This window comes from Mandrillus leucophaeus, unplaced genomic scaffold (genome assembly GCF_000951045.1).
Source record: "Mandrillus leucophaeus isolate KB7577 unplaced genomic scaffold, Mleu.le_1.0 Scaffold409, whole genome shotgun sequence".
NCBI classification, from domain to species: Eukaryota; Metazoa; Chordata; class Mammalia; order Primates; family Cercopithecidae; genus Mandrillus; species Mandrillus leucophaeus.
This window is the reverse complement of record NW_012104354.1, coordinates 528,820-551,177: the sequence shown is the minus strand read 5'-3', so window position 1 is coordinate 551,177 and position 22,358 is coordinate 528,820. Positions and strand designations below refer to the sequence as shown.

Genomic DNA, 22,358 nt, shown 5'->3' with positions numbered 1-22,358 from the left:
GGTTTTCTTCTTCAGAGTTAAGGAACAGGGAAGGAGATTATGCCCTGGCCAGAGATGTTAACAGAGTAGTCAAAGGAAAATTGCTAAATCTGTAAGGTAACGTGTTACCTCATAGTTGTCCATAAGTGTTTTGGAAGGAGCAGGACTCAGCCGGAAGGCATTATTAAGTATCCCCAGACCTAATTTCTGTGCCAGAGTAGCCCAGTTTTTGTCTGGATCAGGAATTTCTAGCAACTTATAGAGCTGCAGCTTCACATCTTCAGCCAGCTGTTTCATGTCTCCTGAAGGAAATGAAGAAGGAACACACTTGTTCTCACCTGCCATAGACACTCTGGAGGGACTGATCAATGCCACCTGGCTTTCTCCAACTCCCAGTGGAAGCAACCAAGCTACTCTACTTGAAGGTCAAAGCCCAGCTGAGTAGCAGGCAGTATATATTTATAGTAGATTAAAACTGGATATTCTCCTTATCTACCTCCAGCATCTTTTGGTTCTGAAATAAGAAATGTACTTTTCACAGTAGACCCTGGATAATGCTGGTTCCTCCCTTTAAATGATACTGTGGAGATAATAATGGTTATGAGAATCTGGTTCTATCACAACCCACCTTGTGCTAGTAAATCATCAGATGTAAACTCTGGTTCATATGGTTTCCCATTTAATATGTCAAATACCTGTTGGCAAGAAAAACACCAGAAATTGTTACACATCAAAGGGACCACTAGGGCAGTCTGTTTCTTTATGATAAAGAACTCAGCATGTCCTCCTTAGGAGGGCCTGGTACCCTAATGATGGAGGAATGGCAAGAGGAGTCAGGACCACCCTCCAAGAATATGGTACCCTTTGGGGGAAGAACAAGCTGTGGGAGCTCTGGTGCTGGGAAGTTGTGCTTTGTACAAACTCTCTGAGCTGGGTCAGAATACCCAACCAAACTGCAGAGAGTCAGAGCTATAGCCTTTTGGAAGGAACAGGCAGTCCAGGCCACCATGTCAATCATCTCCTGCTCAGAGACCTAAGGCTAGGGAAGAGCTTACTCAGAGCTATGAAGCTGTGTCCCCTCTTCCACAGTAACAAGCTTGTGAGAATTAACTGTATAAGCTTGCTGAGATGTCTAGATGTTTACAAGGCTTGGTGTTAACCCTCTGGCAATACTGACGTTTTAACTGAGGTCGAGAAATGTCTTAGGCTAAAAGAAAAAGAATTCCAAAGCTGCAGAAGCACTTGTGGTGTTCTCTGCAGTCACTCTGTTGCAGGCTGACCTGGGTAAGGAGAGCGTGGGGTCACTGAGTGCATCATCTTTTTGTGTTCTGTGGCAAGGCCTTCTGGGGAAATGAGGTGCTAACATAAAGGGAGAACCATGTAGTCTCTGCCAACACCAGTGAGCTGGACACAAACAGGCTGTGGGAGGCAGATGAGCAGTTATAGAAGTGGAGCAGCTCTCGCCTCTAGAAGAACTGATCTTGTCTTGCTGGAGATCTTGCACACTGCCCACCTCCTCCCTCTGGCTTTTCTTCCCAGGGCCAAACGACCTAATAACTGCTTTATACCTTCAGATCTCAGGCCTGTGGAGTTTTGAGGAAGGTTTTAAATCTATTTACTCTGTTTTATATTTATTGAAATTCTAAGAAGAATTCTTAGTTTATTTTTACATCCCAAAATCACTTAGCTAAGTTCTAAGCAAACAGTAACATTTATCCTAGCTTCAGAAATTGAGATGGTAACAGTTCTGGTGTGAATTCAGAATGGGTAACTTTTATGTGAATTTTGTGTTTTTCTTCTAACCTTTTCTCACATCTCAACTCTGATCTGATTAGGCATACACTTTCGTACTTAGAACTCAGCTGACCTAGATCTTTCATGGATAGGGTTTTTCAAGATAAAAATGGTCTCTGACAAACAGACTTTCTTAAAAATAAAAGGCATGTTCTTTGGGAAATAAAGCACCGGGAAGACCATCTGTTCTTACATTCCTGAACCTCTGACTCCCTCAGGGGCAGCCATCAGACAGATGGAGCGGCACTCACCTGCCAGCTGGCGGCCATATCTAGAGGCGTGGTTCCAGGCACAACTCCTTCATCCTCTCCTGCATTTTCCCAAGAGTCATCCAGGTCATAGAGAGGCTCAAAGTTCTCCACCAGGGGATCTGCTCCTGCGAAGTTAGGTTACACAGCATTAGGTAAACCCACATCTTGTCAACTTTCAACTGCCTGCAAAGGTCAGATTCCCAAAGGCAAAGCACTGTAGCAGCTTGAGGCAATCTCCTGGATAATTTTTAATGCATAAAATGTTTCCACTGGAATATCCAGAGAAATTGTTTTAAAATTATAATTTGCTTTGATTGTTAAAGTGTCTTATGACACCTTAAATAGCCAAAGATACTATCGAAAAAAAAAAGACTTCAAATACTCTGACTTCACATTTAACTCTACAGGATATTTCTCAACTGAATAATGCATCTTTAATCTGAGGGCTGATGGACAGCATGATTACAGCGACTAGGGTGCACCCTCAGGATTAGGGTCCTCTCTGTTCAAATTTATGCATGACAATGTATTTCTCAGCCCCTTTTCTTGGACACTCAAAATAGCACAGATGCTTGATATCTAGTGATAGCATGGCCAGTTTCATTGCTGGGTACAGCAATGCCAGGGTTCTGATCTTTAAATAAACAAACCTGCTAGGATGTATAATTATTGAAATATTTTGGGAAATCTAGTCTGCTCTTTAGCATCCAGCAAAAACAAAAACAACAAACAAATAAACGAAACACCAAAGTAACTCAAAGACTAGAGCTAGAGTTACTTCTCAGAGGCTTAGATTATTTTTATGAGTGTTTAGCTTGATGTCTAATGATGCCATTTTCGAGGGAGGAACTTGTTTTTATCTTGCTGGGAGAACATCAGATGTGTCAATATCAATAATAGAAGAGTACTTAATGGGAAGCAAAGGAGGATCTTCATGCTATTTCTTGATTTTACTCTCCCAGTTCTGGCCTAATCTATGAGGCAATAAATGTAATCCCACCAAAAAAACCATGGAGAAATTAAGATGAACAATTTATAGGACCAAAGACTGGAGGGATGAGCTATCCCTTAACTTTTTTTTTTTTTTTTTTTTTTGTGAGTGCAGTGGCGCAGTCTCAGCTCACCGCAACCTCTACCTCCAGGGCTCAAGTGATTCTCCTGCCTCAGCCTTCCAAGTAGCTGGGATTACAGGTGCCTGCCACCATGCCTGGCTAATTTTTATATTTTTAGTAGAGATGGGGTTTCACCATGTTGGCCAGATGAGTCTCGAACTCCCAACCTCAGGTGATCCACCCACCTCGGCCTCCCAAAGTGCTGGGATTACAGGTGTGAGCCTCCACACTCAGCCTTAACTGACCTTTTCCATGACATTAAGATTCGGGCTTGGTTTTCATCTGAGTTTCTTCATTTATATATCAGAGAAACTGTTACTTGCTATTCCTTTCATGGGATTCTGAGAATTCAATATAAAGCATTTTTAAAAGGGTTATAGTTTCTTTTTCTTTTCTTTTCATTTATGTATTTTTTTGAGACAGGGTCTCATTCTATAGCTTAGGTTAGAATGCAGTGGTGAAACTGTAGCTCACTGCGCCCTTGAACTCCCAGGCTCAAGCGATACTACTACCTCAGCCTCCCAAGTAGCTGGGACTATAGGCGGGTGACACCATGCCTAGCTACTTTAAAAATTTTTTAATAGATATGAGGTCTTACAATGTTGCCCAGGTTGGTCTCAAAGTCCTAGTGCAAGTGATCCTCCCACCTCAGCCTCTCAAAGTGCTGGGATTACAGGTGTGAGCCAACCCATCTGACTGGTTATAGCTTCTTATTGGAAGGCATTTAATTATAATCAGTGTCTTCTAAAACGATTAATAACCACTGCAATCAGAGTTTCTTGTTCAAGAAAAAGCTCTATTTGTTAGAGTTTTTTTTTCCTCTTTTTTTTTTTGGTATTTTTTTAAATTGTTCTCTCTTTTGTTAAAAGAGAAAAGAAAAATACGGTGTTCCCAAAGAAAAATTCCTCTGTCTTTAATTTGCTCTGTTTTCTTGAATTTATGTAGCATTTACCTTCTAAGTTACAAGAAAACCTCTAAAGTAAATCAGATTTGTCAGGGCAGGCTTCAGATGCCAATTTCATTACACATATTTTGAGGTTCTAAATATGCAAGCCACTGGAAATTCAAAGATGAACATGGATAATTTTCTATACTTCACAGGACTAGAGAATTAAATGGAATAACATCTGCAAACCTGTGAACAAAACAGGAGAGAGAAACATAGTAGAGAGAATAAAGTCTTGAAGTTCACACTGCCCAAGTGTGATTCATAGCTCTGACACTTACTGGAACCCTGAAGTGGGATCTGGTAGTCTCTCTAGTCTGCTTCCTTGACTCTAAGATGGGGAATAATAACGGTATTTGTCACAAGCGGTGACTGGGCATTAAATGAGACTGTGCACATAAAGTGCATATCATAGTGCCTGGGACACGGAAAGGTCACTAAGTGCTAGCCATTTTTAGTGCCTTCCACGTAATGGGTCCTAATACATGGCCCATTTTCTTTTTCCTACACTTCAATTTTTAAGAGACATTTCTTTCAAAATGAAGTCTTTAAATATTTCTTTTACCAATAATCTTTTTCTTCTGGGGACTTCTGATATGATCTGAGACTGATACCACTCAGAATTCCATAAGGAATCAAACTCTACTTTGAAAGACCCCTTGTCATGGGAGTCAATCTGAACAATCAAACCCCAAACAAACAGATGAATCAGAAAGTAAAAACTAACATGACTGTCAGGGTAAAGCCCAAGAGTACTAGTCCAAACAGTGCCTTATGGCAGATAAAATGTGATCTGCCATATAATTTTTATTTACCCTCGCTTTTCAGCAGTAGGTCTGTGGCTTAAAGAAGGCAACATGGCTGCTCTATTGAAGTTGGGTTTGCATTCCTGGTAACATTTTTTATTAATGACCGCCAGGTCGCCACCTTACCTGCTGCTTTGAGAAGAGCTGCCAGCCTGGTGGACCCTCTCCCAGCTGCTATATGCAGGGGTGTGGTTCCATCGTAGGTAGTACTGTCCACATGGGCATCACCCTACAATCCAGCCCACACAGAAAAGCGTTAGTGGAAGGTTCTTTTGCCCTTCTGTCCCCACCTCCCAGTGTGCATGGCCCCTTGGGTCCTATTACTAGCCCAATTACTACTTTGGGCTGGCTCTGTCATTGAAGATATCCCCAATTAGAGATGCCAAGCAAGAGAGTGGGGGAACATCCAAAGGTGCTACTCTGAAGCCCTCCATAAGTGTTAAATAAGTAGAGCTGATTATAAGGGAGAACAGCAGCTACTGACTTCATTCTTCGAAAAGATTTCCTTAAATCTCCCTCAGGAATTTAATGGAAAAGCAAATAAGTGCGCCCTTCACCTCCAGGAGCAGGCAGCCTGCCAATGAGATGTTGTCGTGCTCCACAGCCAGGTGCAGTGCTGTGCGCCCGGACTTTTGCTCCTGAGCATTGACGTCAGCCCCAGCGGCCACCAGCAGCAGCAAACATGGCAGGCTATTGCTCATCATGGCTAGATGAATGGCATTCAGACCTAGAGTCCAAGCAAAGGGACAGTCACAGGATAGGATGGCTGGCTCACAAGATGGCCCTTGGTGAAGCTGAAGGAAATGGCAAAAACTGAATCATGGGGAGGGACAGCAAAGGTACTGTAAGTCTATTGTTCTGCTTTGAAGACCCACAGTCTCCTATTATGTTCTCCGGAGACACTGAACATAAACATTCTCTGAATAAACGACACTTTGTGTGCTTCAAGATGAATCTTTACTTAGGCCTCTGCTTTTTCCTCCTACTAACTATTCTAAATCACTTTTAAAAAAATTAGCTTTGGTGAGCAACAGAAATGCCCAAAAGAGATGATGAACTCCAGGTGACTAAGGAAAGCACTTTTGGGTACAAATCAAGTAACACACATTTATCAAATACCTAGCAGATATTTAGAAGGCGGAGAAAGTTAATCCCACACCAATGATGTGTGATTGTCTCTTACCGTCCCCATTGGGGTGGTCAAGAAGTAGTGCTGCCTTTTTGTGCTTGAGTAAGATACTGAGAACTTTATCATGTCCTTCTTTGGCAGCTAGGTGCAAAACAGAGTTACCCAAGCGGTCCAGAAGGCTCAGGTCGGCCCCAGCCCTCAGCAAATCCTCCACCACATCTTCCTGCTTAGTGATCACTGCCAAGTGCAAGGGCGTCTGGAAAGTGAAGGGCAGGAGATTCACCGGTCAGCAGTGAACACTTACTTACAACTTACAGCTTGGTAGCTGTCACTGCAATGGGTGGGGTCATACTGCAGGAACATTTCTCATTCCCAGATTAACTCCTGACCTTGGCACCCAAGTTATCCTGTTCCATACCATATGCTAATGAAGTACATACACTGTACTAACACTTAGCCATTCAATAATTCGGGTTTTAAAATTTTTATTTATTTTAAATTTAATTGACAAATAGTAATTGTATATATTTATGAGGTACAATGTGATGTTTTAATATGTTTACAACATAAAATGATTAAATCAGACTAAGTTACAAATCCATCATTTCATATAACTTTTTCTGTGGTGGGTTATTTTCATATTTACAAGTCTTAGTAACTTCTTGTTTCTCACTAAAACCCACTGATTGCTGATTTTGAGCACACCTAGTAGTAAATTTAGTTTTCTTAAATTTCTGGTAGGAGTTATCTTCAGCTGATTTTATATTAACAAATCAAAATAAAGCTATGTTTTCACTGAAGAAATTTAAATGAAGTACTCAATAGAAACCAATTAACAAAAGAGCCATGATTCTATGCTGACATGGAAACTAAATTTACTAAATTAAAAAATACTGTCCCATGAACTGGCTCCTGAGACTACTCAATATAGCTTTCCTATACCTATTTCATAAAAGGTATTATAAGATTCTAAATAACATAACCAGGATAATACAAGTATCTCACCAAGGGGGCGCAGATGAATAAAAAAGGTGAGCTAATGATACCTAATAGGTACTTAAGTAGTCCATTTGACTATCCTGCCCACAAGGTATTACTTCGATGAATGCAAATAAGATGTTTTGTGAACTGTGTTTTCAAAAATGAGTAAGACAAATACAATCACAAATGTATCCTTCAAAGAACTGAGTTCAATGACAGAGAACAGCAATGTATCTTTACACAAATCAGTTTATTTCACAGGAGCCTAACTATGACATCCAGCCAGTCTTGTGACAATTTGCCTAAAATTCCCTTTTCATTGAGCAGTTACTGGCTACAGCAGCAGGTGAGCCACCAACCTCCTAGCTATATAAGTGACCACAGCACATGAGAACTGGCAGGATGAATGATGTGAGGGTCATCTAAATCTCAACTACAGTTATTTAATATATCAGACCAAGACCCTTTTTTTTGCCAAATTATTACTCGCCCTTATTTCTTTCATTTTCTAGGACTATCACCCTGGCCGGAAATGAAGTGATGCCCTCAAAACTTTAGATATTGTTGCCAAGAGCCTTCTTCTCAAAAATAACTAAGTCAATAGAAACTGTTTACTAATCTATGTTTTCTGAAATGCTACTTGGGGAGACGGGAAAAGGAAAGAGAATGAGAATGTGAAAAAAAGGATCTGAAATTGTAAGATAGTATACCATTCAGGAATTAGAAATTATCTGTAGTTTGAATTTAATTTAAGAAAATGAGTCTGAGGTTTTTTTTTTTTTTTTTAATATTTTCTTCCACAGTCCAATCAATGGTTTTCCACGATATAAAGCTTCTAGATCTTAAATCCAAGGATAATATCTTAAACAATTACACCTTCATGCTATGGCTGTGGGCATGGGGACTTACACAGATATTCTGGATAGCCAAATATACAAATGTCCCAGCAACCCAACTCTTGTAGATGTATCTAGGTAAAATTCTGACACAAATCCACAAGAGGACATAAGTAAGGAGAGTCACTGCAGTATTATCTACTGAGGTAGGAAGTTGGAAGTTGGTTAAATGTCTACTACTAGGAAACAAGAATGTTAGAGGTGGAAGATCCATACTAGATTCTCTTCAGGAGCTGAAACAACAAACTAGCTGTACACAGAACTGTGTGGATAAGCAGCGAAGGCAGAAATAAAGTAACATGTAGCATAATGCCACTTACGTATTTAAAAAATATATGCACAAAGAACTATATAGATACACACAAGTGTGTGTAAAACTGGTGAAATCTGATTAAGATCTGTGGATTGTACCAATGTCAATTTCCAGGTTTTGATACTGTTCTGAAGTTATGCAGGATGTTACCATTGGGGGAAACTGGGTGAAGATACCTCTGGTTTCCTTGCAGTAAATACTAGGACCTCCTAGCATATTTCTGTAACCTCCTTTGAATCTATGATTAAATTAAATTTAAAAAAATATAAAGGTTAATGCAAGGCAAGAGAAGTACATTTAACATAATGTGGATTGTATGTGAGAGTATATGAAAATATCTATGTATTTCAAGTATATGCACATTTATATCCAATACTTGAAAAACTACCTATAAACACAATAGTGACAATTGTGTTTAGGGGACCTGGGCGTTGTCAGGGCAGGCAACTTTGACTTTCCAATGTAGATTCTTCTGTACCATTTTTAAAACTATGAATATATGTGATATTTATAATAATTAAAAACAAAATAAAAATACATAAAACCCCCCAATAATGTTTTATGAGAACATATACAAATAAAACAATCCATACCAAACACAATAGAGTGGTTGTCTATGTTGGACGAAAGAGAATGAGACAGGAGAAAAAGGTTTAAAGAGAATATTTTCATAAAAAATCCTAACTCTGTGCACTTGGACTATTTTGAGTGTGTTTCTACAGGGTGGGTGGGGAGAGGAATTTGATCATGACAGATGGTCACAGAAATGTACTAAGATTAGTGAAAGGTATTTGGGGAGAATGCTTAAGATAATTGCCAAATAATCCAAATTATTTAAAGAACTGTATCATTTTCCATTAAGAATAGTTACTAGAGAACCTTTATGACAGATAATCAAGAGTTCAAATCTTAGCAGTTTCTAATTCTCAAATCAAAGTTGCCACTGGGTGTGTGTTTGAGACCTAGAAGGCATACTAGGGAAGCCAGAATCACTGCCCATTAATGAGACTGGTGGTAAGGTGGGGGAAAAATGGACATAAGAGTCTTCTGAGAGTCCCCAAATCAGAAGGGATAGAAGTATCAATGGTGGTGGTTTCAGGGTTTTTGTCTCTAACACACTAGAGAGTCTCAACATATGTAACCAAATGATACAGTAAAGAGTTTAGGATATAAAAAAATCACAGTTACTGGCCAGACACAGTGGCTCATGCCTGTAATCCCAGCACTTTGGGAGGCCAAGGCTGGCAGATCACGAGGTCAGGAGTTCGAGACCAGCCAGACCAACACGGTGAAACCCTGTCTCCACTAAAAATACAAAAATTAGCCGGGTGTGGTGGTGAGCTCTTGTTATCCCAGCTACTCAGGAGGCTGAGGCAGGAGAATCGCTTGAACCTGGGAGGCGGAGGTTGCAGTGAGCCGAGATCGCGCCACTGCACTCCAGCTTGGGTGAGAAAGCGAGACTCCGTCTCCAAAAAAAAAACACAGCTACTAATCCTGTTGTGCTGCTGTTGTGCTGTGTCCTTTGCAGATCCTATTCATAAACATAAAGTAAGTAATTCCTTGAATATGACTGTTAAGCAGGGTTTGAAAAGAGGACTGACAAGCTACAATGTCCCATTCCTAGTTTTATTCATAGATTTGTGATGACTACAAGGAACAATCAGTCCAAAAGTCTGCGAGAATCAAGCTTTACAGGCAAAATGACTTTCCAAATACCAATGACCCCCAAAATGACATGAAAGTTTCAAGAAGACATCCTTTAAATGTAAATCTACAATCGCACTTCATACTAGTTATTTTATATTAACAGACAGTGAAGAGTCACTAACTTTACTTTTCCTTTGACATTAAGCACAACAGCCAGTGAAGAAGCCTAATGGTGACTTACATTGAATGAAAAATGGTCATTTTCCCCTATCAGGAAACCTACTAATTTTTTCCTAGTCATAGGTAAAAACTATTAAGAGCCACATGTAAACATTTAGTAGTTTTGCTGTAAATGCACTTTAAAGCACACTTTTTTTTTTTTTTTTTTTTTTTTTGAGACAGTCTCGCTCTGTTGCCCAGGCTGGAGTGCAGTGGTGTGATCTCACCTCACTGCAAGCTCTGCCTCCCGGGTTCACACTATTCTCCTGCCTCAGCCTCCTGAGTAGCTGGGACTATAGGCGCCTGCCACCACGCCCGGCTAATTTTTTTTTTTTTTTTTTTTTTTAGTAGAGACGGGGTTTCACCATGTTAGCCAGGACCTCATGATCTGCCTGCCTCAGCCTCCCAACGTGCTGGGATTACAGGTGTGAGCCACCGCACCCAGCCTAAAGCACATTTTAATTAATTTTCTTTAAAATAATAAAAGCATTTTCCTTGAAAGTGAGGAAACAAATGATTCACATCACTGTTTTAAAAACTGAGAGAGCAGGAACAAATACCTTCACTAAGTAAATAATCACACAGGATTTTGGCCATATTTTTGGAGTGAGAGATACACGTGAACCAGCAAACCATCTCTCCAAGGAGGATGAGGAAGATGCTTCGGGTCAATGAAGGAAAGGAGAAAAATGGAAAGCTAAGAAGTGGGCAAGGGCAGGAGCCCCATACAGCAGACTGGTGGGAGTGGGGGAAAGATAGTGAGGTGGGAAAAGCAATCGGGGGCAGGAAGGAGGAAACCTCAGGAGCCGAACCCCATCTTGGCTTCATGCCAGTGCAGTCGCTCAGCCAGAAAGTCTGGCTGGGGTCACTGGGTTCCCATCACCAATGTCCAAGCTCTGCTTCTGCCCAAGTGGCTCCCAGGCTCCTTGCCTCTCCCTGAATTCTGCACATGCCCATTAGGGGGCCTCGCTGTGTCTCCAGCTAACTTCTCCCTTTGCAGTGTCGGAAGACCTCTGGAAAAAACAGTTCCTCAACTTGTATTTTCAGCCCACCTAATTAATTCCTAAGAAAACCCAATTTGGGCAAAACTTTGGTGTTCCCACTTTTCCTCACTTGGAGCTGTCTTTCTGCTTTTGGAAGACACCTTTTCCTCCTCAAGCAAACTTTTAACCTTTCTGTGTGGTGATTTCAGAACGCTTTATTTGATACACATTTAATCTGGATATTGTCAACGTATGTTTCAGTAGACTCCAAAATTATTATAAATTACTGGCTTTTCAAACCTTTTTTTAACTTTATTTTTCTTGACAGATGTGACATTTTTACTCTAGTTTCTCCCTCTTAAATGAAAAAACTCTTTGATTTCTAAAGTTTAAAGTTTGCCTTCCCCCAGTGGGATGCTGAATTTCATTGTGGCTTGATGGCTGTTATACCCACAGATCAAAGGATCCTAAATCATAAGGTAACATTCTCAACTAATGGGATTTTAGATATTACCTACAAGGGTTTGTTTTTATTTTTGCTACTCTTAACATTACTAAAAATAACATGCACCTCAACATACAAAAGAAAAAGTAAACTACGGATTTTTCTTCAGTTGTTTTCTTGAGATTTCGGCTTACCTGGTACAGGTCATTTCTCATGTTGATAATGTCATCAGAAATCAAACCAGATGTGACTTCTAGTAGATCCCTCACAAGTTGAGAATGAAGGTGGATGATTGCTAAGTGTAAGACACTGGAATGAAAACACAGTGGCAATAATTAACTAAAATGTTAATGAAAAAGAAAAGATTCCCAAGATGTGATTAGATTCAAGGATGGAATCTGTTCTCATACCTAGTTTTATTTGGCCCTAAAATGTTTTGAATCTATAAAATGTATTGAATCTGAGGTGGGATGCTGTCTCCAGAGGACCCGTCCCTCGCAACTGTCTGCCCAAAGCTGTTATGTTATTTGTGGTACCTGCCTGGCCTCTGGGAGCATTCACGTCTGACCCCTTGATGCATAAACACACTGAGGCTTCCAGCCCAGAAGTACCTAAGCTTAAATCCCAATTCTACCTCTATACTATGGCTTTGGGTGGTTTTCTCCTCTACCTTTCCCCCTGACTTTTCCTGACACACAGATTTTATGTAAAATGAATGCCTGGCACTAGGAATTGTTCAGAAAACTTAGTTATCTCACCTAGTCCTGTTGCCCTCCTCCAAAATACACTGCGGTGACTTTTTAAAGATCTTTCTAGATCCCAAGAGGGGAGAATGGTGTAAAGCTTTTAACTACTGGAAGAAAATTCTTGCAGTAAACTTGTGAAGAAACAAAGTGATTGTATTTCCCGCCACTCCTGCAAACATTCTGGCAAATATTCCCTCTACCTGGAATGTTTTTGCTCCTTTCTTCTGCCTGAACAATGCCTACTCCATCCTTTATATTCCAGTTCAAACCTGACATCCTCAGAGAATACTTTCCTACCCTTCTAGGTGGAGCAAGTTGTCCCTCTCAAATTTACTGCTTGGTTATGCAACTGCAGTTTTCTACACATTTTTCTCTTTCTCTGTTCCGTCATCTCTGGGGCAGGTTCTGTCTGAGTCAATCTTACAGCCCTAGCATGCAGTAGGGGCACAAAAATAAGAATGATAGAAGGAACCTAAGAGCTTACACTAACGAGGCTGAACATACCGGTGATGTCAAAGTCACTCAGAGAAGCATAATTCTTTTAATTATTAAAAAACATACTATTAAAATTCAAAACAATAACAATAACAATCATTTTAACAGTGGCTACTATTTTTGGGGAGCTTTGATTTACCAGACTATGCTAAACATTTGATATATATTGTCTTTTTATTATAACAATAATCCTAGGAGGTAGGTAATATTATCTTCGCTTTTTGGCTAATGAAACTGAGACTTGTAGGCCTCATATAACTTAGTCAAGGCCATAAGTGGTGAAGCTGGGATTCAAGCCAAGGTCTGTCTTACTCCAAAGCCATCTCTTAATCCCTTAAGCAATCCTCCTGCAAAGGGGATACATGTGCACTGCTCTAAAGACGTGCAGATGAATGTCTAAGAAGATGACCACTCCAGAGCATGGACAGATTGAGGTGCAGAGCACACTAAAGCATCTCGCAGCAAAACTACATCTGGGACATGAGGTACAGGCTGGATCTTCTCTAAAATAAGCTATCAGGTGCCACTTAAGCCTCTTCCTTAGCAATAGCAAGTATATCGTACTTGGGATTAACACTGGCACAGAAGAGCCTAAAAAACTAAATTGTGATTTTGCTACTTGAGAAATATTTTAAAATGGATGATCTCAGGGTTTCACTATTGCTTCTTGAAATGTGATACTGGAAGAAGACTTCTGAAAAGGGCCTAAACTCTGACATAGACATGATGCACATATACCAAGAAAAAGGTCATACTTCTAAAACTGCCCGAAAATTTCCATGTGCAGCTCAGCATTTCATAGCAGAAGTACATTCCCCCTCCCCCTCAAATCCTCACACCCTTATGGGAATTTCCCCAATAGCAGAAGTTTTATATATTTTTCTTTATTGTATTTTCTATGATGACTAACGGCCACAGGACTCAGACTATTAGCCAAATATGATGGACTGAATTAAAACAAGAGACTTGGGCTGTGATGGCCAAAAGCTGCCCTTTACCTACACTCTTCTGAGGGTCCTTTGGTCTCTCCAAGTCCCACCTCTGTGGCCTGAGAGCCGGCTTGTGTGAGCGTGCTTGGGTCTTAGGAGGGAACTTGCACGTGCCTCGCCTTGTATCCCTTCCTACAATCCCCCCTTCAGATATCAGCACTTCCTTTCTAACCTGCACGTGCTCATCTTCTTAGACTTATCAATTCAACAGGTCCCTGGAAATGCCACTTGAAACACTGCTATCCTGTCTCAGTTAACTGCTTTTTCTTGTGGTTGTATGCTATTGAATGCTAACTGGATTATTTAACCCTGAAAAAGCATTCTGCTGTTCATGGTCTTACACCAAGAAGGTTGTACTGGTGCCTCTCATACTGTATAACAAGGCCAGTGGTTATACCACATCCTTGGTTACGTTGCAAGGAACGAGAACAAAGGTGTCTCTGCTTGAAACCCTGAGGTTGTTACTTTCCTAAAGTGCTTGGTTTAATTTTTAAACTGAGGTCTAAAACACAGCACTCAAGAGCTCTTCCACAGAAAAGGGTTTCTCTGTGTTGATGCTATTTTAGGAAGGTTTTAGATAAGGCACTTGACTTGAATGTGAAGGCTGCTGTTTCTTGTTATTTTTATAGGCTTTCGAGATACTTTAGAAGTCTCAATGAAAGGACTAAGAGAACTGTTTTAGAAAGAAGCCAGGTGGCTTTGCAAATACAATCTCAGTAATAGCAGGAATGGAAGGCATGGTGTTTGGAATGTTCGACTCCCACGCATGGGCTGGAGCAGTCACAAAAGTCTGAACCAGTCACAGACTGGTGACCACCAGAAGAGGTAGTAGAGAAGAAACCAGTAACTGGGAAAGAATGACCAGTCCCTCTTAATCTTTCTGTTGTTGTTGCTGCCTTTATTGAGCTTTTTCTTGAGTACACTGTTATTATAAATATGCAGCTGGGATAACAAGCTTTCAGGGATTTGGTAGGACTCTTAACAATTCTCCAAATATTATTTCAATAAACAAAGCGAGGCTTTTCAAAAAGTACCATTACCTATACACATCTTAGTTTGCTTGCCCAGAGAGATTCACTCTTAGATGAGTCCTCCAGCTACTACAGATTCCGACAGATGACAGCAGCAGGATGGAGCAGCAAATTGTGCTACTTTACCTTATTCACACTAGTTTTCTTGATCGTGCCAGTTAGAGGACTCAATACATTTGAATAATTATTTTTATCTCTAGTCAGCATGCATTATACGATGCTCTTCTTTTTCCCTACCCAGAACAACCTATCATGCAAAAAATCCTGACTTACCTGTCCCCATTCTCATCCTGCACGGCAGTGAGATGGCGCTGGACAGCCAGCAGCATCTTCACGTCTCCTGTCACTGCGTAGTCGAAAAGGGCATTGGCATGCCTCTTTGCAAGCTGCATAGCCTTCTCTAGAAAGAGGTTATCTGTAAGGCAATGACCACAATCATAGTTGAGTGTTCCTACTTTTGTTTTATGGGTATGGCATGCTCAAAGCCAAACTGACCAGCATCAGTGTTCTGACACCTTGACACATCATTTTAGTTGAAAATGCTCTTTCAATGCTTTTGGATTGTGTTGACTAGAAAAAGCAGAATTGGACATTGGGTCACTGACAAATATAGTTAGAGATTGATCTTAAAGAATCTATGTATGGTTTGTTAGAGGAAAAAGTTTAGAAATGTGTTATTTTAAGGGAACAACCATTATCTGTTATTTTAAGGAAAACAATCTCCAAACAATGTTAGATTTTACCATGATTTTAAATCACCAATATCTTGGTGAAATAATCCTTCATTGGGATCTCTAACAATTAGCTTGTTAGGCAATGTGTGAAAAAACACACGTCTCTGCCATAAACAGAGACTTTCCATGAAACACTCATGTTTTTGTAAAGTTTGTTCCATTAAGGTCAGGGAATGGCAGTTGTGACCTTTGGGCCAAAACCTGTTTATGCTCTGCTTTTCATATAGCTCCCTAGCTAATCATGGCTTATACATTTTTAAAGCGGTGTTAAAAAAAAAGGCATATGTGATAGATACCACATGTGGCCACCAACTCTAATTGCTTTTACAGATGTCTTCTTAGTACGATCTAGGATGACCTAGAATCATGACACATATGCTAATAAGTATTGGTTCAGAGTAAATGCAAAGTACATTTTCTCCTAATCCTACTTGTTCAAAGAGGGCAACAAGATAAAAAGAAAAGTTCCTATTTTAAGGCAAAGTTCTATTTCAGTATGATGGGTAAGCCAGAATCTAGAGAGGGTGACTATTAAGCTTGTAGAAATACTTCTCTATCTGTGCCAGAAAAGAAGTTGATTATCTCTCACAATACCCTAAAACTGCATGATTATGACTGGAGAATGTACATGTAAATTTCTGTACTTTACATTCAAAGATAACAGAGCAAAAATGGAAATCCCAGTGTGAATAAAACGATCTGACATATGCTCTTCCAAAGACACACAGAACTTTGAAGAGTACACTAAACTAGATATTGATATGTCATCTTTAGATTAGCAGATACCTTTCTACACCTAGGACTGACCCCTCCCCAGCCAACCAATAGAACGTAATTTGTGTGCTCACTTACCCTGAACCCTAGCACTCTCTTCTTTTGCTCTTGTTGCATACGTTAGAGTGACCTCACCATTCCCATCAGTGGCCTCGCTGGGCTCCTGATTGTGCTCTGTGGTTTCAATGACTTTCCCAAAGAGGTTTACAGTGTTTCTGTCATCACTTCTGTCACAACCTTCAGAGTCCTTTTTAGATTCAGTGTCCATGGTTCCTAAGAAAAATGCAAAAACATCAGATTTTTCTCAGTAAAATGTATTAATTTAGTGATAATTCACTATTCCAATGCAGGTCAGATAAAGGTAAGAGGCAAGTTTGCTGCAAAAGGAAAAGAAAAATAATTTAAAATTCTTTTAAAAATGGTCATATCATAAATACCACGTTTTGGAGATATTCTAAACTCAATTCTAAAAACCATTTTTAGTATACTTCTAAAATCTTAGATCTCATTTTGCTTATTTACTTGTAAAGGAGAAAAATGAAATAAAGCTCTTCTGTCAATTGCAGAAAAGTTGAATTTTTAAAGTTCTTGAAAGCAGAGCAGTTTTTTTCCTAACGCTAATGAACAAAGCAAGTCATAAAGACGTGTTGTCAATTCACATTCTTTAGTATGGGAGCTATCCAGTGTAGCATTCCTGATCATCCTCTTTCAGGTTCAACTATGTTATCTGACAGACACTATGAGAGCATCTAGCTTTTATGGTGGAGACCTGCTTCAAATTCTTGTTCTGCCACTAACTTCTGTGTGCCTTCAGTGAGTATAAACATTTCTGAACTTTGGTGTCTTTTGTGTGCAAAATGGAGATACTATTTTCCATATAGTGCAGTCATGAAGATAACAGTTAAAACATGTAAAAGCACTTGGCACAAAAATAGGTATTCAATAAATGGGAAGACTTCTTTATAGTATTATTTCTTCCATGGGTACACTAGAATGGACCTGTAATGTAAACTATCAACATGTGGTTTAACTGCAGCTTCTCAGGTGATGACTTGATGGGAAAAGACAAACCCTATAAAACTCAAAATGATTTCAGAAGTGTACTATTTGAGAAAACGAGAGACAGAAGATGTAAGTTTGGTGATGTTTAAAACGTTTGAATAGTCAGGTCTCTGTATATCTCTTTTCAATGCTCTTTTCTTTCCTCTGTTTATGCCACTTACGAAGTAAATATATAAAATATAAACAAGGAATAGAGTTTATACTAGCCACAGGAAATAATATCTTTTGGAAAAAGTATCTTCTCAGTTTATTTGCATTAATCAATTATTTTTCAAGACGATAATACTGTTGTGATAGATTTTAAAAACCCTTTTTAGGATTATTTTTCTCCTTTCTTGGTATTAAGAATAAAGCATTACTTACCATGCTTCATCCCAGCATTAGATTTAGTAGTTCCAGGATGGAAGGTAATCCCACCATAAGTAGGAAATCCATAGTGTGGGAAGCTATACCCTGAAATGGCAAGTAAAACAAATGAAACATCATGAAGATATTTTACAAGACTCAGCACAACTTAGTGTCTGTCTGTCAGGTGAGCACAGCCTTTGGTGTGAAAGGACAGTACTGTGCCCACACGTGGTGCTTCTGTTGAGACGAAGACACATGGTGGGGGTCATGGGACCATCAGAATTCCACTTTGATAAAGTTTACATTTTGGCAACTCTGACAGCACCCCAGATTTGGGGAGTGGTTGCGATGGAGAAAGCCTCCACTCCTATGTGAAGGGGAGAGGCTAATAGTGAGGGTCACCAACCAAACTCAGACTTGCCTACATAGAAAACATTAAAATAACCCCTTGAGGAAAAAAACTAAATCAAACAAAGCACAGAAAAACATACTGACTCCTCAATGGAAAAATGGCCACCACTGTTCACTCCTAGGCATTTTTGGTGGAAGCACAAGCTGGTACAACTCTTTGGGGAAGCAGCTGGCATTAGATGTCATGCCCTCTGACACAGTAACTTTACTACAAAGACTCTAATTTACAAAAGTAATCTGGAATAAAATGAAAAGTTATGTGGATAGGAGTTCAGTATAGCATTTTACATAGAAAACAGGAAACTACATGTAAGTAAGTTATTCTATGGTTTGTTCACTTGAGGAAATGAGTCATTAAAATGATGCTTAAAATTTACGCTTAGGTAAAGTTCATATTACTGGAGGAAATGTTTATGTTAACATCTCAGGTAAACATTGCACATATGACTCTATACATACAGTCATGGTGCAAATGATAGTAAAATAGTATTACAAATAAATGAATTAAAATAAAATGCATGATGGTGATCACAGTTGTATTCAGGGGAAAATTCAAAAGTATCTACTATAACATATACATAAAAAATAGTAGTAGTTAACCTTTGGCAGATTTTATGTATTTTCAAATTTTCTACAATGTATTATATAGAGATGTTTAATATATAGCTATATTGTGGTATGTATGATATAAAATTTTTTCAATGTTTCCAAACAAAAACAAGACAACCAAGTCAAAAAACATAAAAGAGAAATATACTAAAATGTTTAGGGAGGTACTCATTAAAAACTGGCTTTGGGGTACCTTTTTTCTTCTTAAAGGCTTTTGAGATTACCTACATATTGTAAAATGAACATAGATTTCTTTGAAAAATAAATTGACATTTGTCAGGAAATTTTAATTAATATACTCAATAATATCATAGCCACTCAACTCACAGACATGCTCAGAAACCAAAGAAAAGAAAATTCCACCCTCTCCAACATGAAAAAGTTTTAGAAAGAATAGGTGTTTTTGTACCTGGCCCTGTACTTCCAGTGCCCCCTCCTCCACCGCCACTACCAAACATGCCTCCGCCTCCAGCTCCAGCGCCACTCCCACCGCCGAAACTATCCGAAAAATTGGGCATGAGCTTCTGCCGTTTCCTCTGTACTTCTTCTTTATCTGTATTTAAAGGAAGAGAAACCAGAGGAGAAAAGATTGATTCGGTCCCACCACTAGCCACAGAAAGACCACTGATTCTAATGGTATTTTTAAACATCTTAAAGGGAAATAGAAAGCACTCAAAGAGGAAGAGATGCTAAATTTCAAGAAGCATTATATTTATTCCAATGGGTATGAATGCTGAAATCTAGCTCCAGAGAGACCACAGAGCAGTACACACCCAAATCCACTCTACAACAGTTTCTTCAGTGCCCAGTGTTGTTAAAACTAGTGAAGTATTTGATTGTCCATCAAAAAGATACTGAAGATATTGAATAAAAAATTATTGACCCTTTTGCTTGGTCACACAAAATAACTCATGTTAATAAGTTAACATTTATTATGCATCTACAATGAGCTAAATGTTGGAAATAAAAAAAAGCATGACATAATGTCTTTGCTGTCAAGAACCCTCCAACATAATTTTAAGATAGTGGGGGAAAGACTTAGTGAGACAGCACTATAACACTACATACATTAAATTCATGGTGCAGATCAGTGTTCTAGGAGTTTCAGGAAAACCTTTTAGGAGGTCACTGGGGGATGGGAAATTCAGGAAAGGCTTCTCAAAATCAATTTTATATAAGAGGAAGAAAAAGGAAGATGTTCTGGGAAGGGGATATGGAGGAAAACAATAATGAAGGAAAGACGTACACGGGGTGCTTATGAGAACAGGAGTAGATAAGTTTGGCTGAAGTGAAAGTTTAATACAGGCATGCCTCTGAGATATTGAAAGGTTCAATTCCACATTACTGCAATAAACCAAGTCACATGATGTTTTTGGTTTCCCAGTACACAAAAAAATTACCTTTACACTCTACTATAGGCTATTAAGTGTGCAATAGAATTATGTCTTAAAAAGAAGCAATGTACATATCTTAATTAAAAACACTTTATTGCTAAAACAGGCTAACAATCACCTGAGCCTACAGCAGGTTGTAATCTTTGTACTGGTGGATGGTCTTGCCTCGAGGTTGATGGCTGCTGACTGATGAGGGTGGTGGCTACTGAAGGCTGGGTGGTTGTGGCAATTTTTAAAAATAAGACAACAATGAAATTTGTTGAAGTCTGTCAACTGACTCTTTCTTTCACAAAGATTTCTCCATAGTATACAATGCTGTTTGACAGTATTTTATCCACAGTTTTAACTTCCTTCCACATGAGGGTCAATTCTCTCAAACCCTGCTGCTGCTTTATTAAGTTTAAGGAATATTCTAAATTATTGTCATTTCAACAATGTTCACAGCATCTTCTCCAGGAGTAGATTCTATCTCAAGAAACTACTTTCTTTGCTGATCCATAAGGAACAATTCCTATCCATGAAAGTTAAATCATGAGCAGTAGTTCAGTCCCATCTTCAGGCTCCACTTCTCATTCTCTTGCTATTTCCACCACATCTGCTGTTACTTCCTCCACTGAAGCCTTGAACCCCTCAGTGTCACCCATGAGGGCTGGAGTCAATTTATTCCAAATTCTTATTCATGTAGCTATTTTGACCTCCTTCAATGAATCACAAATGTGCTTAATGGCATCTAGAATGGTAAATCCTTTCCACAGGGTTTTCAATTTACTTTGCCCAGATTCATCAGAGTAATCACTATCTATAGCAGGTACAGCCTTACAGAATGTATTTCTTAAACAATGAGACTGAAAGCCAAAATTACTTTTTGATCCATGGGCTGCAGAATGGCTGTTAGTAGGCATGAAAACATCTCCTTCAGAGCTCTTGGGTGACCGGGTGCATTGTCAATGAGCACTACCATTTTGAAAGGAATCTTTTTTTTTTTTTTCTCAGAGCAGTAGGTCTCAACAGTGGGTTTAAAAATATTCAGTAAACCATGCTGTAAACAGATGTGCTGTCATCCAGGTTTTCTTGTTCCATTTACAGAGCAAAGGCAGAGTAGATTTAGCATAATTCTTAAGAGCTCTAGGATTTTTCAGAATGATAAATGCGCACTGGCTTCAATTTAAAGTCACCAGCTGCATTAACTCTTAACAAGAAAGTCAGCTTTTTTCTTTTTCTTTTCTTTTCTTTTTTTTTTTGAGACAATACCCAGGCTGGAGTGCAGTGGTGCAATCATAGCTCACTGCAGCCTCGACCTTTTGTGTTCAAGTGATCCTCCCACCTCAACCTCCTGAGAGTCAGCCTGTTTTTAAAAGCTTTGAAGCCAGGCATTTTTACATCTTCTCTCTAGTTATGAAAGTCCTAGATGGCATCTTCTTCCAATGGAATGTTGTTTCTTGTACACTGAAAATCTGTTTGGTGTGGCTACCTTCATCAATTTTCTGAACTAGATCTCCTGGATAACTTGCTGCAGCTTCTCTGTTAGCATTTGTTGCTTCACCTTGCACTTTTATGTTACGGAGATGGCTTCTCTTTTAAACCTCATGAATCAACAACCTCTGCTAGCTTTCAACTTTTTTTCTGCAGCTTCCTCACCTCTCTAAGCCATCATAGAATTGAAGAGAGTTAAGGCCTTGCTCTGGATTAGGCTTTGGTAAAAGGGAATGTTGTGGCTGGTTTGATCTTCTACTCAGACCACTAAAACCTTCATATCAGTAACAAGGCTGTTGTGCTTTCTTATCATTTGTGGGTTCACTAGAGTAGCACTTATAATTTCCTTCAAGAAATGTTCTTTTGCATTCTTGGCTAACTGGCACAAGAGGCCTAGCTTTGGGCTTATCTCAGCTTTTGACATGCCTTCCTCACTGAGCTTAATCATTTTTGGCTTTTGATTTCAAGTGAGAGGTGTGACTTTTCCTTTCACTTGAACACTTGGAGGCCACTGTAGGGTTATTAATTGGCCTAATTTCCATATGGTTATGTGACAGGGAATAGGGAAGCCTGAGGAGAGGGAGAGAGATGGAGGAATGGCCAGTCAGTAGAGCAGTCAGAACACACACAACATTTATCGATTAAGTTTGCCATTTTATATGGACACTATCTGTGATACCCCAGAACATCAAAGATCACTGTTCACAGACCACCATAACAGATATAATAATCATGGAAAAGTTTCAAATATTGAGAGAATTACCAAAATGTGACATAGAGACATAAAGTGA

General features: G+C 39.3%; 1 protein-coding gene across 2 annotated transcripts in view; it reads right to left on the bottom strand.

Moving 5' to 3' along the window:
* Window positions 1-22,358, bottom strand: part of NFKB1 (nuclear factor of kappa light polypeptide gene enhancer in B-cells 1) — a 104,949-nt gene that overhangs the window by 4,636 nt on the left and 77,955 nt on the right. For both annotated transcript variants that reach the window (XM_011992255.1, XM_011992256.1), the window contains exons 11-21: window positions 19,110-19,253; window positions 17,696-17,785; window positions 16,349-16,543; window positions 15,036-15,177; window positions 11,696-11,810; window positions 6,072-6,273; window positions 5,446-5,615; window positions 5,015-5,117; window positions 2,025-2,149; window positions 608-674; window positions 109-281 (exon numbers count right to left, since the gene is read on the bottom strand). In XM_011992255.1, the coding sequence (XP_011847645.1) occupies window positions 109-281; window positions 608-674; window positions 2,025-2,149; window positions 5,015-5,117; window positions 5,446-5,615; window positions 6,072-6,273; window positions 11,696-11,810; window positions 15,036-15,177; window positions 16,349-16,543; window positions 17,696-17,785; window positions 19,110-19,253 (1,526 nt within the window). The remainder of the gene's footprint in view (window positions 1-108; window positions 282-607; window positions 675-2,024; window positions 2,150-5,014; window positions 5,118-5,445; window positions 5,616-6,071; window positions 6,274-11,695; window positions 11,811-15,035; window positions 15,178-16,348; window positions 16,544-17,695; window positions 17,786-19,109; window positions 19,254-22,358) is intronic.